Source organism: Drosophila sechellia, chromosome 3R, assembly GCF_004382195.2.
Source record: "Drosophila sechellia strain sech25 chromosome 3R, ASM438219v1, whole genome shotgun sequence".
Taxonomy (NCBI): Eukaryota; Metazoa; Arthropoda; class Insecta; order Diptera; family Drosophilidae; genus Drosophila; species Drosophila sechellia.
The window spans coordinates 12,234,392-12,247,067 of record NC_045952.1 but is presented as its reverse complement, the minus strand read 5'-3'; the positions used below and the strand labels follow the sequence as shown (position 1 = coordinate 12,247,067).

Here is a 12,676-nt window from a genome sequence, read left to right as displayed (position 1 = left end):
CGCTGATTGATTATTCCCCTTAACCCCCACCCAGTCAGCAATACACACCACGTATCCTGGCCAATGAAGCCATCAAACAAAACACTGATGAAGACAAATCGGGGCGATTGAGAGGAGTTGATGGGGAAGGGGTTCTTTTAGCTGGACTCACGACTCGGGACTCACCTGGAGGAACATATCACCATCCAACAGGCCGTGCTCGAAGGCGCCCAGTTCTCGTGTCCTGTAGCCGTCATGTGCGTGTATGTGGGGCAGGACTCCGTTATCCTCCTTATCCTTATGCATAACAACTGGAAGTCGAGAAGTATAGAGAAATATATATATATTTTACAAACGTCAGCATTCTGGGATATTTTATTAACCATAAATATTTGATATTCACTTAAAAGACGGAATAAATTCGAGGAAATTTCTTGGCCATAAATAAGCCACTCAATTGTTTTACAAACCCACCTTCCTAGAGGAGGAGACGGGCTGGCATAACCATAGTAACTTCATAAAAACCCAATATATCATAGATATATATACCAGTGATGGGTATGTGGGCCTGTCTCAGCTCCCCGAAAATTCTCGTACAATAAATATTTACGGCTTTGGCAAAGTACTAAAAATTGTTTATGGTGTCATTGTAATATTTTATGAGAACTTTCGCCCCCCTTTGGACCCCCACTCCGTTGAATCCTTGAACTATTCACCCCTAGCACCGACGACTAGGCCGCCATTTTGCCTAGGAAAATTTCATTTTATTTTCCCCCATCCATTACTTTTGTTTATTTATTTCTTGGCGGCGGAGTTTTATTTTGTGGGAGCCAAGCGGGTTTTTATAATAAATTTGTCACAAAAATTGATTTATGTGCGATAAACGATAAAAGAAATGAAACTTCATATATTTTCACAATATTAGTAAAATGTTTTCGGGCGCGGGGTTCATTTCGGGGAAGAGGGTGGTTAAGCTAAGAGTGTTGTCCTGGCCAAAAATTATGCCACGCCAGCTGATGTCATAAATTATGATTTTTATCAACGCAAATGGGTGAAATAAAAAACGTTGAAGAGAAATAAAACAACGGCTTAAATAAAAACAAAGGCAAAGTTAATTTACGCATGGCAAGCCTCGGGGAAAATTTCCCCCGAACTTTCACCCAAGTGCAACTCTTAAGCACGTGAAAAAACTCTTGGAGTTTGGCTTCAATTTCAATTAGCAGGTTAGCATTCCAAGCCCCACTCCCCGCACACTGCCAACCACATTTTCCTGGCCATTCTGACCAGGTTTACCCGGCTGACCGCAAACTGGAGCTCCTTGTCGCCTGACTTTAATCTCGGCCTTTTTGACCTTTTTATCAAATTAACAAAAGTGACTCGCTCCCACTCAGGAGAAAGATTGTTCATTTTAGCGAGAGTGCGATAAAACAAATAGCGGCCCCTCCCACCATCGCCTAATGTGGCCCAAACAAATTGCATCATGTGCGTGTAATCCTGGCGTGATCCTTTACAGCCACTTGGCCTAGGACGCGGTCGTAATTATTCATAATTTAATTAGGCTCAGTTTACATTCATTTCTTTGCTTGTCGCTGCTTTTTATTATTTCTGGTGGAATATTTTAATTTTTTTGTACGTGCATAAACTCATTTAATTAATTTCTGCCAGGGGGATGGAGAGATTTGGGTTGGGTTGGCTTTTCCGTCCGGAGTTTCGGGTTACAAAATCTGTCATGGCGCCCGTTATTGCACTAACATTGTATTATTACATGGCGTATAAACCAAATTTACGACAAATTCTCCGTATTTTCCGCAGCTGTTTTCCCCCATTTTCTCTGAGCCGGCGCTTCCATCTTTTGAAGGAACCCACCCCCCAAGAGTCGTTAAACGACCATCCACCGTGAACCGCCGGCGGTGGATGAAAATCTTGCGCTGCGAACGACCGGAAAAGCGCAAAATCTCGGCTATCAGGGTGGGGCATGCAGGTCACAAACTCTCCGCACCGCTCGATGATGTACACACATAAAAATGGCGGCGTTTGAAAACCCCACCCAAATGGCCAAAGAGAAAAGCCAGACAGAGAGAAAGACCAATGTGGAAACAAGTTGGGAAATGGCAGAGGAAAAGCGTGCGCAGCGATCGAAGAAGACCCGAAAGATTCTCGCCCTAATGACGTTGCACTGACGGCACCTCCAACTCTCGGACATTTTCCCCGCATTTCCTCCGCTTTTCCAAAGGTGGCGTCAATTATGCTTAGGCTGGAGCTGGAGATGGAGCTGGAACTGGGCGTGTCCGGTGGGTCTGGTGGCACGGCTTGGTGCAGAATAATAAATAAAGTTTAAATTTTCTGACATTTTGGCAAACATTTTCCGTGCCGACAGAAGCAAATATGTCATGGAAATGTCAAACTCATCAGCGGATTTGATTGGAAAACTGACAGACACAGTGTTGGTAGTATATATATCCCCAGGTATCCATAGCCATCCACCCAGAGATCCGCAGCGGCACCACAAGCAACCATTGGCAGCCGTCCGGAGTGACAGCGCTTTTTGGATGCACACCACCGCCGTTTTGGGTCAAAGGAAAAAGGTTAACTGGTGGGCGGGGAAGTTGGTTTTCAGGTGCAAAGGGTGTGTGAAATATCGTTTGGTAAGGGGAATATTAAATAGGAGCCGATAAATAAGCTGTCTGCTTCGCCAGGATAGATTGGCATAAGGATGTGTATATGGAAATAATAGACACATTCTATTACCAGTGCTTATTGTAGGAATTAAAATGAACTGCTTTTCCAAACATATTGTAAAAGTAAAAAGTGGCCGATTATATATAAGTTTATTGCAGCTATTGTGGTATAATAACAAATTTGCATATCGTTCACCCTAAATATACTCGTATATAATGTTATTGCTTAAGGAACTTAAAGAACATCTTTTATTAAACTTGGTAAAACCAAAGACATTAACTAGTGTCTTTGTTAAAAACCTGCGCTATGCAAGGCTTTTAAATCCCATAAACAATCCATTTCGTCTGTTGAAGTTTTTAGGTGTTAAAGAACGTACGCAATTACAGAAAGAACCATTTTAAAGTAGCCACATCGTTTATTGGACTTTAAATTGAACTAGGCCTTTAGACATGGTATCTTTTTACCCGACGGTAAGGAGGAACTAGAGGGGGTGGCGACCTACGTAAGTCACGCAATGTTGTCTCCCCCGAGCAGTGCATATACATTATATACTAGTTTAAGCTACACTTGTGTGCGGCATATGGAAACAGCTGAGCATTGGCCGGCGTGACAATGCGACGCCTTAGAGTAAGAACAAGCTAGCCAGCCAAACCGAAACCAACAGAAACAACACCTACTTGGAGCTGATAGGCAAGTGCATCGCCATCACCATCACCATCACCATCGCCATCGCCTGACTGATTGCATGTCCGCCTGCGACCCATTCATTGTCTGGTTTTGAGCCCAGTCGGCAGCAGAGGGTTAAGGGGGCTGGATTGGGCCTTAACTGGAGCAACGCACGAAAGTCATGTTACAATGTACGAAAAATTGGCCAAATGCCGCTGGAACTGGCTTTACTATGTTTATAGGTTAAGAACTGAGCCTTGGCCTCATCCCATCCCCCTCGCATGCACCATGCTGACTTTTTAAGCCAATTGGGAGCAGCAGCCTGTAGGCAATTTTGATAATAACATAAATGCCTTGCTGCAGGAGAAATGGGGCGAAAAGAGACCCACGGGCCAGACGGGCTGACCAAGTGACCTTGTCGTGGCCAATAATCGGTGGGTGACTCGTACGCCTCCCAGCTTAGTTGTCCCATGCTTCAGGTGCCTGAATGCCAGCGATGCAGATTCATTCACAATATGCCCACCAGGTTTCCACAGCACTGCCGCTTCCCACGAGCCCCCAAGAACCAGTTAAAAGAGCGCCGAAGGCCAAGTCATAAGTAATGGCGACATGATTCGCCAGCAAATCTATGCGAAGAAATGTGGGATAGAGATACTTCAAGCTGATATAATATGAAAATTTATATTAATAAGTCCTAGTTATTTTTGTTTTCTATGTAATATCAGTGAGGTAATGACAAATTTTTCGAAAGCCCACTAAGCCCACTGGAAAATTTAATTCTGATTTGGTTTTGTAAAGGAGGAACTGTATTTTTACGAATTTTTAGATCGAAGCTATTTTTTTTCCAGTGCATTTTTAATAGTGTGTGGGAACTTGTTGGCTTGGCGAAACGCCAATGCAAATGTAAACGCGTTCCCATCTCAAGTTACCAAATCTTTGAAGTAGCTGCTCAATGGGATAGCTGAGCACTTGGCGGCGTTTCTTGGGAACTTAATTTGCTTATGGTCCGCTTTTTACTACCATTTTAATGGCATTAGTACGCCAGGTGGGGGTTCGCTTTGGACAGGAGAAAACTGCGTTTAAAGCCTAGCGTGCTGCGCGCAGAAAATGGAATAGAATGAATAATAATCGTTAAAACAGAAGCAATCAATATCAAAAGGGTCATAAGAACTAATGTTGTTTCAGCAATTGTTTCAACATCTCCCCTTGCCACTTAATTACGCAACTCATCAATTAGGCAGACGTCGAACCCAGAGACAGGAGTCTTAACACCGAGCACCGGGCATTAAATATGAAGAAATTGCGAGTCTTAACAATTATGGCTAGAAGCCGAAAGGTGGCCCTGGCAATTATGGACAGTTACCCCCTACTAGTTCCATCCCACCCCCTATTGGATTCGGGCCAAGACAATGGCCCATTAGCAGCGCGCTTTAATTATTTAGTTTGCGGCCAAAACCAAACCCAGAGATAGAGGAAAAAGCGCACAGAAAAGCACGAAAATACGGCAGAAAGAAAGAGACTAAATCATCGGGAGTGGGGCGGTCGGGCTGAGGGGGCGTGGTCGCCCAAAAAATAGTACAACAAATGCAAAAGCAAATGCCGCTTATATTTTTTTTCTCCCGTATAGAGAACATTTCCAGTTTGGTTTTGCTGTCTCGCTTTCCGTATTGTTTTCGGTTTCGGGTAGCAAAAGTTTTTTGCGCAAGTCAGGGTCAAGCAACTGCAGATGGGCTCCAACACCCCCAAAAACAGATATATACATACCTATATATATACATCTATATACATTGTCTGGCGAATACATGGCCAAGGCAGCATCCTCCTTCCTCCACCCAGCTACCATCTAATCAATTTTAATCGTCTTGAGTGCTTCCGCTGGTAATCCATGAGGGGCACACGTCGCATTCGGACATTTGGATGGCCAGCAACCTAAACCGATTCCCATTCCCAGGTTTGAGCGTTCGATGGCAAACAAACACTAATTGTAAATTAAATGATCCCGATAATATCCGAGAACATCTATCTGGGCAAACAAACGAAACCGAAATGGAAACAAAAGCGTTGACCTCGCGCCGTGTTGTGTGACAACCCCTGGCAGGATAATAAACAGGGGTCGGGGGCAGGGTCCACTCACCGGGGCACACGCCGCAACGGTTCTGGTCCATTAACCCGTCGTCGTTGTCGTTGTAGCTACAACTTGGAGTGTCCTGCGAGGTTCCCCGAAAGAGTCCTTTCGGGGGATGCCACCGCTGGCAAAGGAAACTAATGTTTATATTGACTTTTCACAATGCACAATGCGGCACGTGGCCGGTTGGACGGTTGCTCCTTTTTTCTTCGTGTACATGTCCTCTAAGCCAACAAGTTGCCAGTGCAATTAACGCTGAACTTCGCTTGACCGCTAATTGTCAAAATATTTACTAAAGTTCTGGTACCTTTTCCCGTTCACTCTTCGATTTCGATTTTGCCACGTGGGCATACACATTAGATGGGGGCAGGATCAGTGTTTTGGTCTCAAAGGCGCTTTATTTCTGCACTGAAACACCATTAAAGCTGTCGTGCCATACATATGTATATGCCCATCTCCCCTCCGCATTTATCGCAAATGAAAGCGAATGAAGCAATTAAATATTTTCTTTATTTTCATTTTTTTGTGTTGGTCATTAAAACAAACGCGAAATGCCAACGAACTCGGACGGACGGGAGAATCGTTAATCAAGCCATCAAGGCCCGAGAGTTTATTGCATTTGTTTTAATTAATTTAAATTATCCAAATATGCTGACCCCGCGGAGTCCCTCTCCATCCCAACTGGTCAACTACCCCTAGGTCAAGTAAGTCTAAAGCACCCCTGAGAGAAGTAGATACATATGCTAGTTCCTCCAGCTCCTGGTTGTTTCCTAATTCCGCTCCCGACTGACAAAGCTGCGGAAATTATCAAACGCACTGAGGAAAATAAGTTATGCTTTCTTATTATTTAGCAACTGAAATATTAATGAACTTATTGTTTTTTATGCAAAATGGCTATGAAGTTCCATGAAAGATTCTGTTTTAAGAACTGAATGTTGCAAGTTTTGTTTTCCGCACACCTTTGTAGTATGATTTTAAGATCTAAATTTTTCCGAATTTTCCGTGTGCTTTTTAGCCCCTAGTCGCTTTGTTCTAGACCGCCCCACGCTGCTGGCTGCTTTCTTCCTGTTCTTTAATCCGTCAACAGCACGTGCGTGTGTTTGTCTGTCTGTCGGTCGCTTGGTCGGTTGGTCCTTTTCACCTTTCGGGAGGAGAGGACCTCCTGGCGCGGCGTTGAAATTAGTTTTGAATCATTTATGAGTCATGTTGTTTAGGGTCTGGGCCGCAGTCTGACCAACCAAACCCAGAACGGGGAGTTCCTCCGGCCGGGCATAATCGATTTAATAGGCCGAAATTGCTACGCGCCGCATGTTGAGAGGGTGTTTTCCCCATATACTATATAGCGGACTAGCACTCACCTTGAAAATAACTTTTGGTTCTTAAATAACTAACAGACAGCCTTAGAATGCTCAGTCGATCCAGTTTGCTCAAGATGTTCTGCTCGAAGGGGAGCAGCGAGGCCAGCAGATCCAGCTCGGCGTTGAGGCGCTCCCGATGCCGCTTTGATGGATTGCTCTTTGTGACGCCATCCTTGGGCGGCGGCTTCAGGCTGGGGGTGAAATGAAAATTGAGGAAGTGAGTGAAAGGGAAATTCAAAACAATTTTCATGCATAAATGGAAAGTGGCTCCCTAAATAGAACTGAAACTAGAGCGTATGAGGCCTCGGCCGCGTCAGCTGGCGACGACGGTGGCGTGAACTTGAAAAGGTCAAAAAATATTAATTGCACTTATCAGTTACCCGAAACTACATAATAACAGTCGCACAATGGACCTCGATATATCCTCCCCCAGATGTTTCAACGGCCCTCGAGGATTACAACCATAAAACGGACACTCAATCAAGGGTGGGTGGGTTCGATTAGCTATGCCCACTTGGTTCTCTGATTAGTCGATCCGCAAGAAGTGGGTGAATTGCACAATCGATCCCCTTTGTATTTGCAGTGCGTGATAAGGATACCTTTAATGACAGGCACATTTCACTTTTAAATCGCTTTTCGGTTAATGCGAGAAAATGTGCTGTTGACTCTACTTTTGTTTATAAGTTGAATCATAAATGAATAATGCACAGTTAAGGAAAATAAATAAATGTAAATATATTATATCATTTACATATTTGTACATATTCCTTACTTTATTAGGAAAGGCTCATTTTTCCTAAATGGATACCTATATCAAACATAATTGAACTAATCGATCGACTTCTTCCTATGAATTAACTTATTATATTTCCACATTTTAAGTCCCATCCCTTGATTGCAATTCAAGAAAGTTAATCGGGCCCATTACCCGGCTCCACCTCTAAAAGTTTCCATGAATCAAATCATAAACGGGAATATGCCCACAAATCAGAAGTCGGACCGCAATCTGAAGCCACTCCAATTAAATGTCATAAAATGTTCGAGGACCCAGCAAACCCAACCCAAACCAAACCGAGGACGAGTCAAAAATACCATTGTAAAGCCAAATGCAGTATGTGATATTATTATCATGGGGTTGTGCGGGAATGGAGCCGCAGAACTCATAAATGCAAAATCCGTTTATGATGGGGCACGGAGAATGGGAAATGGGGAATCAAGAATCAGGAATCAAGAATCGGGCTTGAGTGGTGGCAATCTGGATTAGCTCGTGGTTGGACTGGGATTCAAGAGCTTTGCCGCTAATTCATCATTATCTTTGCCCGTAAGCGGATAAGTGGAACAGTTCTGCCGGATTGTCTTTATAAGCTGAGTTCTCGGAGTTACCTCCATCTCTGGCTCCACTTTGTGTGTTGCACTGTGTTCTTTTTTTAATTGTTTTTTGTCTCATCATTTTCATTGACATTATTACATGGGTAATTGCGGTAATTAAATATAATTATTGTTGTAATTTATGAGACGACCCCCTTCATGGCCGTTCCAACCCTTTTCCCTTCGCGTTTGCGTGGCTTTTTTGTCACTGTTTGAAATTTTTTAGATGCTTTGTTTGCCGTTTGAGTTTTTGTGTGTGCTGTTTTTATTTGGAAAACTTTTTGCTCGACTGCACACACACACACACACACGAGTGGCGGAAAAAAGGACGCGGACTGTTGCAGGATATTGTCGCGTTAAGTTAATTGGCTGACGGACCTCGTCCTGTACTTTTTTTTTTGCTGCAGCAGCAGCAGCAGGTTCCCGGGTAATTGTCAGTGGCATGTCCGTTTGGTGTCACAAAACTGGACGACGACATGTTGCCTCAAATTGTCGCTGGCCGGATAATCCCCACTGCTGATATCGGAACAGTCCCAATCCCAATCCTATTATCGTGCCACCAAGGTGTTGTCCTGCAGGAGAAGGAATGCCAACTTGTCGCCCGGCAGCCAAGGATAAAGAGATCGTAGATAGCAATTCCTGCAGAGACCCTTTAGGATTCCAGTGGCTACGCAAATCGACGCTAAATGTGGTATTCTTTGACCCGAAGAACTCTCATCAAATCAATTCAAATCGACGAACGCATTTAATGAAATGGCCAATTACGAAGAAATTTGAAAATGATCAGTGTCTGGGCACAAAAAAGGATAAACGAGTGAACTTATAGCTGGACTTCGGCGGCATGATTATATTGATGAACGAAACCGTTAGACGCATCGGAATGCACTGGAGGACGCCAGTCAAGGCTGCGAATTAGCAAAGGGAATCGACATAGAAATAATTTCCAAGCCAGGCCAAATTGAGGCCCCTGCCAAATTGGGGGCAATGCGGTGTATTATTTTTTTGCGCCCCTCTTGCTCTCAGTTTGCGAGGCATAAAATGTATAATTTTCTTATTATCTATATGGCGAGGGAATGAAAAGGAAGCCAAATGGCAAGGGCAACGGCAAAGGCAACGGCAAAGGATCAGAGGTAGGACGGCAAGTACTGGAAATAAAATTAATTCCATAAACAACTTTCCAAAAAGTAAAGAACTTTCGGCGGCGGCGGCGGTGGAAAGGTAAAAGGTGGCTCAACCTTTTGTCTGGGAGCCATAAAAACGTCAAGCAGGAGAAACACAGAGAGAGTTTAGAGAGGAATCCTAGCGAACAAAGGATATCTGCAGAGGTGTGTGTGTGTATCTGTATGCTCTACGTTCCTTGCGAACTTTCAGCCCCAAAAAGCCATTTTTATTCTCCTTCAGCTTTGTCGACATCGTCGTCCTCGTCCTTTCTATACATTTTTCCTCATGTATTATTTTTGCCATTTGCGTTGCTTCCCTGCTTTGCCACCCATCCCACCCATTCGGCATTCTTCTTCACATTTCTTCTTTCCTTTTCCCATTATGAAATGAATTGCTTTTAAAGAAATTACAATGCGGACGACTTTTGGGATTGGGGTTTCGTTGGCCGGATCGGTGGGAGGAGCCCAGGGATTGCGGACCGTGGTGGTGGTGGTATATGTGTGTCTCGATTGGGTTGACACAAATTGCAAGTTCCAAGGCTGTCGTCTCGCCCACAAAACGCCAAAGCAAAGTCCAGAGATCTAGCAGATACGATATAAGCCCTAAATCCCGACGCACCACACCCACTGTTGTCCAGAGCGGTAGATATATTAAAAAGCTTGAAGCAAATTTATTAGGCTTAATCGCAAAAACTAATTAAAGACTGTGGTATTTATACGTACTATCTTCAAATCACAAATTGAAATATATATAAATATGCCAGGACATATGTAAATTATATAAACTATAACGAGGCATCTGAATAATTGATAACAGTCTCTAAACTTAGTCCCTTAGTCCAAGGTAGCTTATCAACCTGGTCATCGGATGAAATGACCTAGTAATATATATGTATATATTTAAGCCGTGGAGTGCATTTACTTAGCATTTGTTGTATATTGCACAAAATAACAAGGGGAAACCCCAAAACGGATCAACTTACAAATAATACAAAGTTATGTGGGTGTGTGAACCCACAAGCTGTTTTAATTTGCAAAATTTGGCAAGTAAGCGAAAACTTTCCTTTCGAATATGTTCCCATTTGCAAGTGTCGATTGTTGCTTAATCCCCACGACGACCCTCGACCTCTGGCTTGGATTTGCATACGGCAGAGTTCAGCCGGCACCCCCGCTTCAAAAGTCCCGCTTCCTCGTGCCTTTGTGATATGTTTATAAACAAATGACACGCAATCCTTTGGGGGGCACGTGAGTTCACGGCATCCAGCTCAGCTGTCTACGCCTTCGGTACGCTTCCTCGGCCGGCTTGCATGCAAAGCATTACGCATACGCAGCGTGTTCAGGTGGCTTTTGCTACCGCTGCCGTTGTTGATCATAACACGCTCAATTTGGCGCCAAAATCGCAGCAAACCGTTAGCAACTGGCACACTCATATACTCACGCAGACCAGACCAAACCAGACACTCATTCATTCATTCATCAGTTGGTAGCTCTTTTGACTTTGGCCTATGCGTGTTGGTCGAGAGCTGCGTGCCGCCACTGCACCTGATAGATGTGCCCCCTTGCCACCAAATCGGCGGCAACCCTTTCGGCACCTATAAAAACGCCAAGTAGCGTGTCCAAAACCGAAAAACTCTAAACAACACCAGCATATTGTGGGTCGTCACAGCTTACTTTTACTGCAACTAATTTGATTTTACATACTCTTAAACAACCACCCACTTGTTGATAGAGAATATAGAGAATACATCTACATCCAGACTATAAAAACGCCAGACATACTCGTATCTGACCTGTCACAGTGGTATTCCTTGAAAATGTCACAATTAATTGAATTTACATTTCTGCATATAAAAATGTCAAAACAAAGAGGGGCTTATAAGAGCGAGGCTCGAATTTAAGCGCCATTTAGGGAAGCTGTCAACTGAGGAACATGCCACTCTGCTACCGTGCTGCAACTTTGGTCCAGTCACTTAGCCCCAACAGCCAGCAGAATCTGGCCACAAAAGGATCCTCCTAATCTATGGACCACTTAATGGATCTGCGCCAAATTCACGCATAAATTTCAAGGCTCAGCATCCCAAAGCTGTTAAAATTAACGAGGAGCACACGTAGTCAGTGGTGGCGAGGGGAGCTTCACAGCTTGGCCAACTCATTAATTTTGTCAACCCGAATGCGAGAAAAGTGAATCGAGAGGCAGTAGCTGAAACCAAAAGCGACTACAAAACGATCGCGCAACTCTGTCAAGATAACAAGGCGGCGAAAAGAGGAGAAAAGGTGGATCGGATTTGGAGGAGACCAAGTCGGAAGAGTGTTACACAGAAAAATATAAAAATACTTATTTTCAATAATCTAACCAATAACAATAATACTAGCTTATCATTAAACACAAGACGTTTCATTTGCCTGATGTTCAATTGGTTAATTTATAATTTAATTATTTAGTGTAAACTTAATTAAGACTGTAGCCTCAATATACGTGTCAGATCCATCTCATTTGTTTACAGTGTATCTGAACGAAGCCTGCGACTGAGAATCTCGGAAGAATCGGTCGCAGGCTCAGGTTCACGGCCCGCGCTAATCGTCAGAGGGGCACAAACACTTCTTGAATGGATTCTGAACCGAATTAAGTTGTTAAACGCATTATTTGCATATTTCGAATGCGGTGATGACACATTAAGATGCCACAAGCAGTACATCTCCTCCACCCCGAGGCCCTCGGGACTCATTTGCATATTAATTGTACAAACAGAGACGGAGGAATGTTCGTTCCGTTCGCTTAATGAAGTGATAAATGTTATCGATGGCTTTGGAGAGGCCGACAATCGCGTTTGATCTATGGGCCAAAGCGACAGTTTTCCCATCGCCAAAGTTTCGCTTCAGTTCGGTTTTCAGTTTATGATCTACCCGGCCAAAAGCAATTTGTATCTACCAGATACATTCTTGCAGTGAGTACATAAAACTACGGTTATAACGACGGACAGTGTGAGTGTGCGGCCGTTTTTAGTTTTATGATTACCCCTGTGTCAAGCTCGGTTCCTTTCTTGCTTCTCGGTATACTTTTAGTTGTAGATGTTCTATGGGGCGGCAAAAGTTCCGCACAAGAATAACGTCAACTGTGCCAGTCGGGGGAACTGAAACTACAGGAACAACAGTAGCAGTAGCAACAGTAACAACAACAGCGGCTAAACTGTGGCAAAGGCAACTCATTTATTTTATCGATTAAACATTTTTGCGATTCGCGCAGCGGAATCTCTTTTGGTCTCTCACCAAAAGGAGCTCCAAAGCCAGGCCATGTGGGCTTTTGGGAAAAAATGTATCTACTACTGACACACACACACAAA

At 43.7% G+C, this 12,676-nt stretch overlaps 1 protein-coding gene across 7 annotated transcripts in view; it reads right to left on the bottom strand.

Annotated features, from left to right (window-relative positions):
- Window positions 1–12,676, bottom strand: part of LOC6616892 (single-minded homolog 1) — a 29,291-nt gene that overhangs the window by 9,393 nt on the left and 7,222 nt on the right. For all 7 annotated transcript variants that reach the window (XM_032721387.1, XM_032721382.1, XM_032721383.1 and 4 more), the window contains exons 3-4: window positions 6,808–6,998; window positions 166–290 (exon numbers count right to left, since the gene is read on the bottom strand). In XM_032721387.1, coding sequence (XP_032577278.1) covers window positions 166–290; window positions 6,808–6,998 — 316 coding nt within the window. The remainder of the gene's footprint in view (window positions 1–165; window positions 291–6,807; window positions 6,999–12,676) is intronic.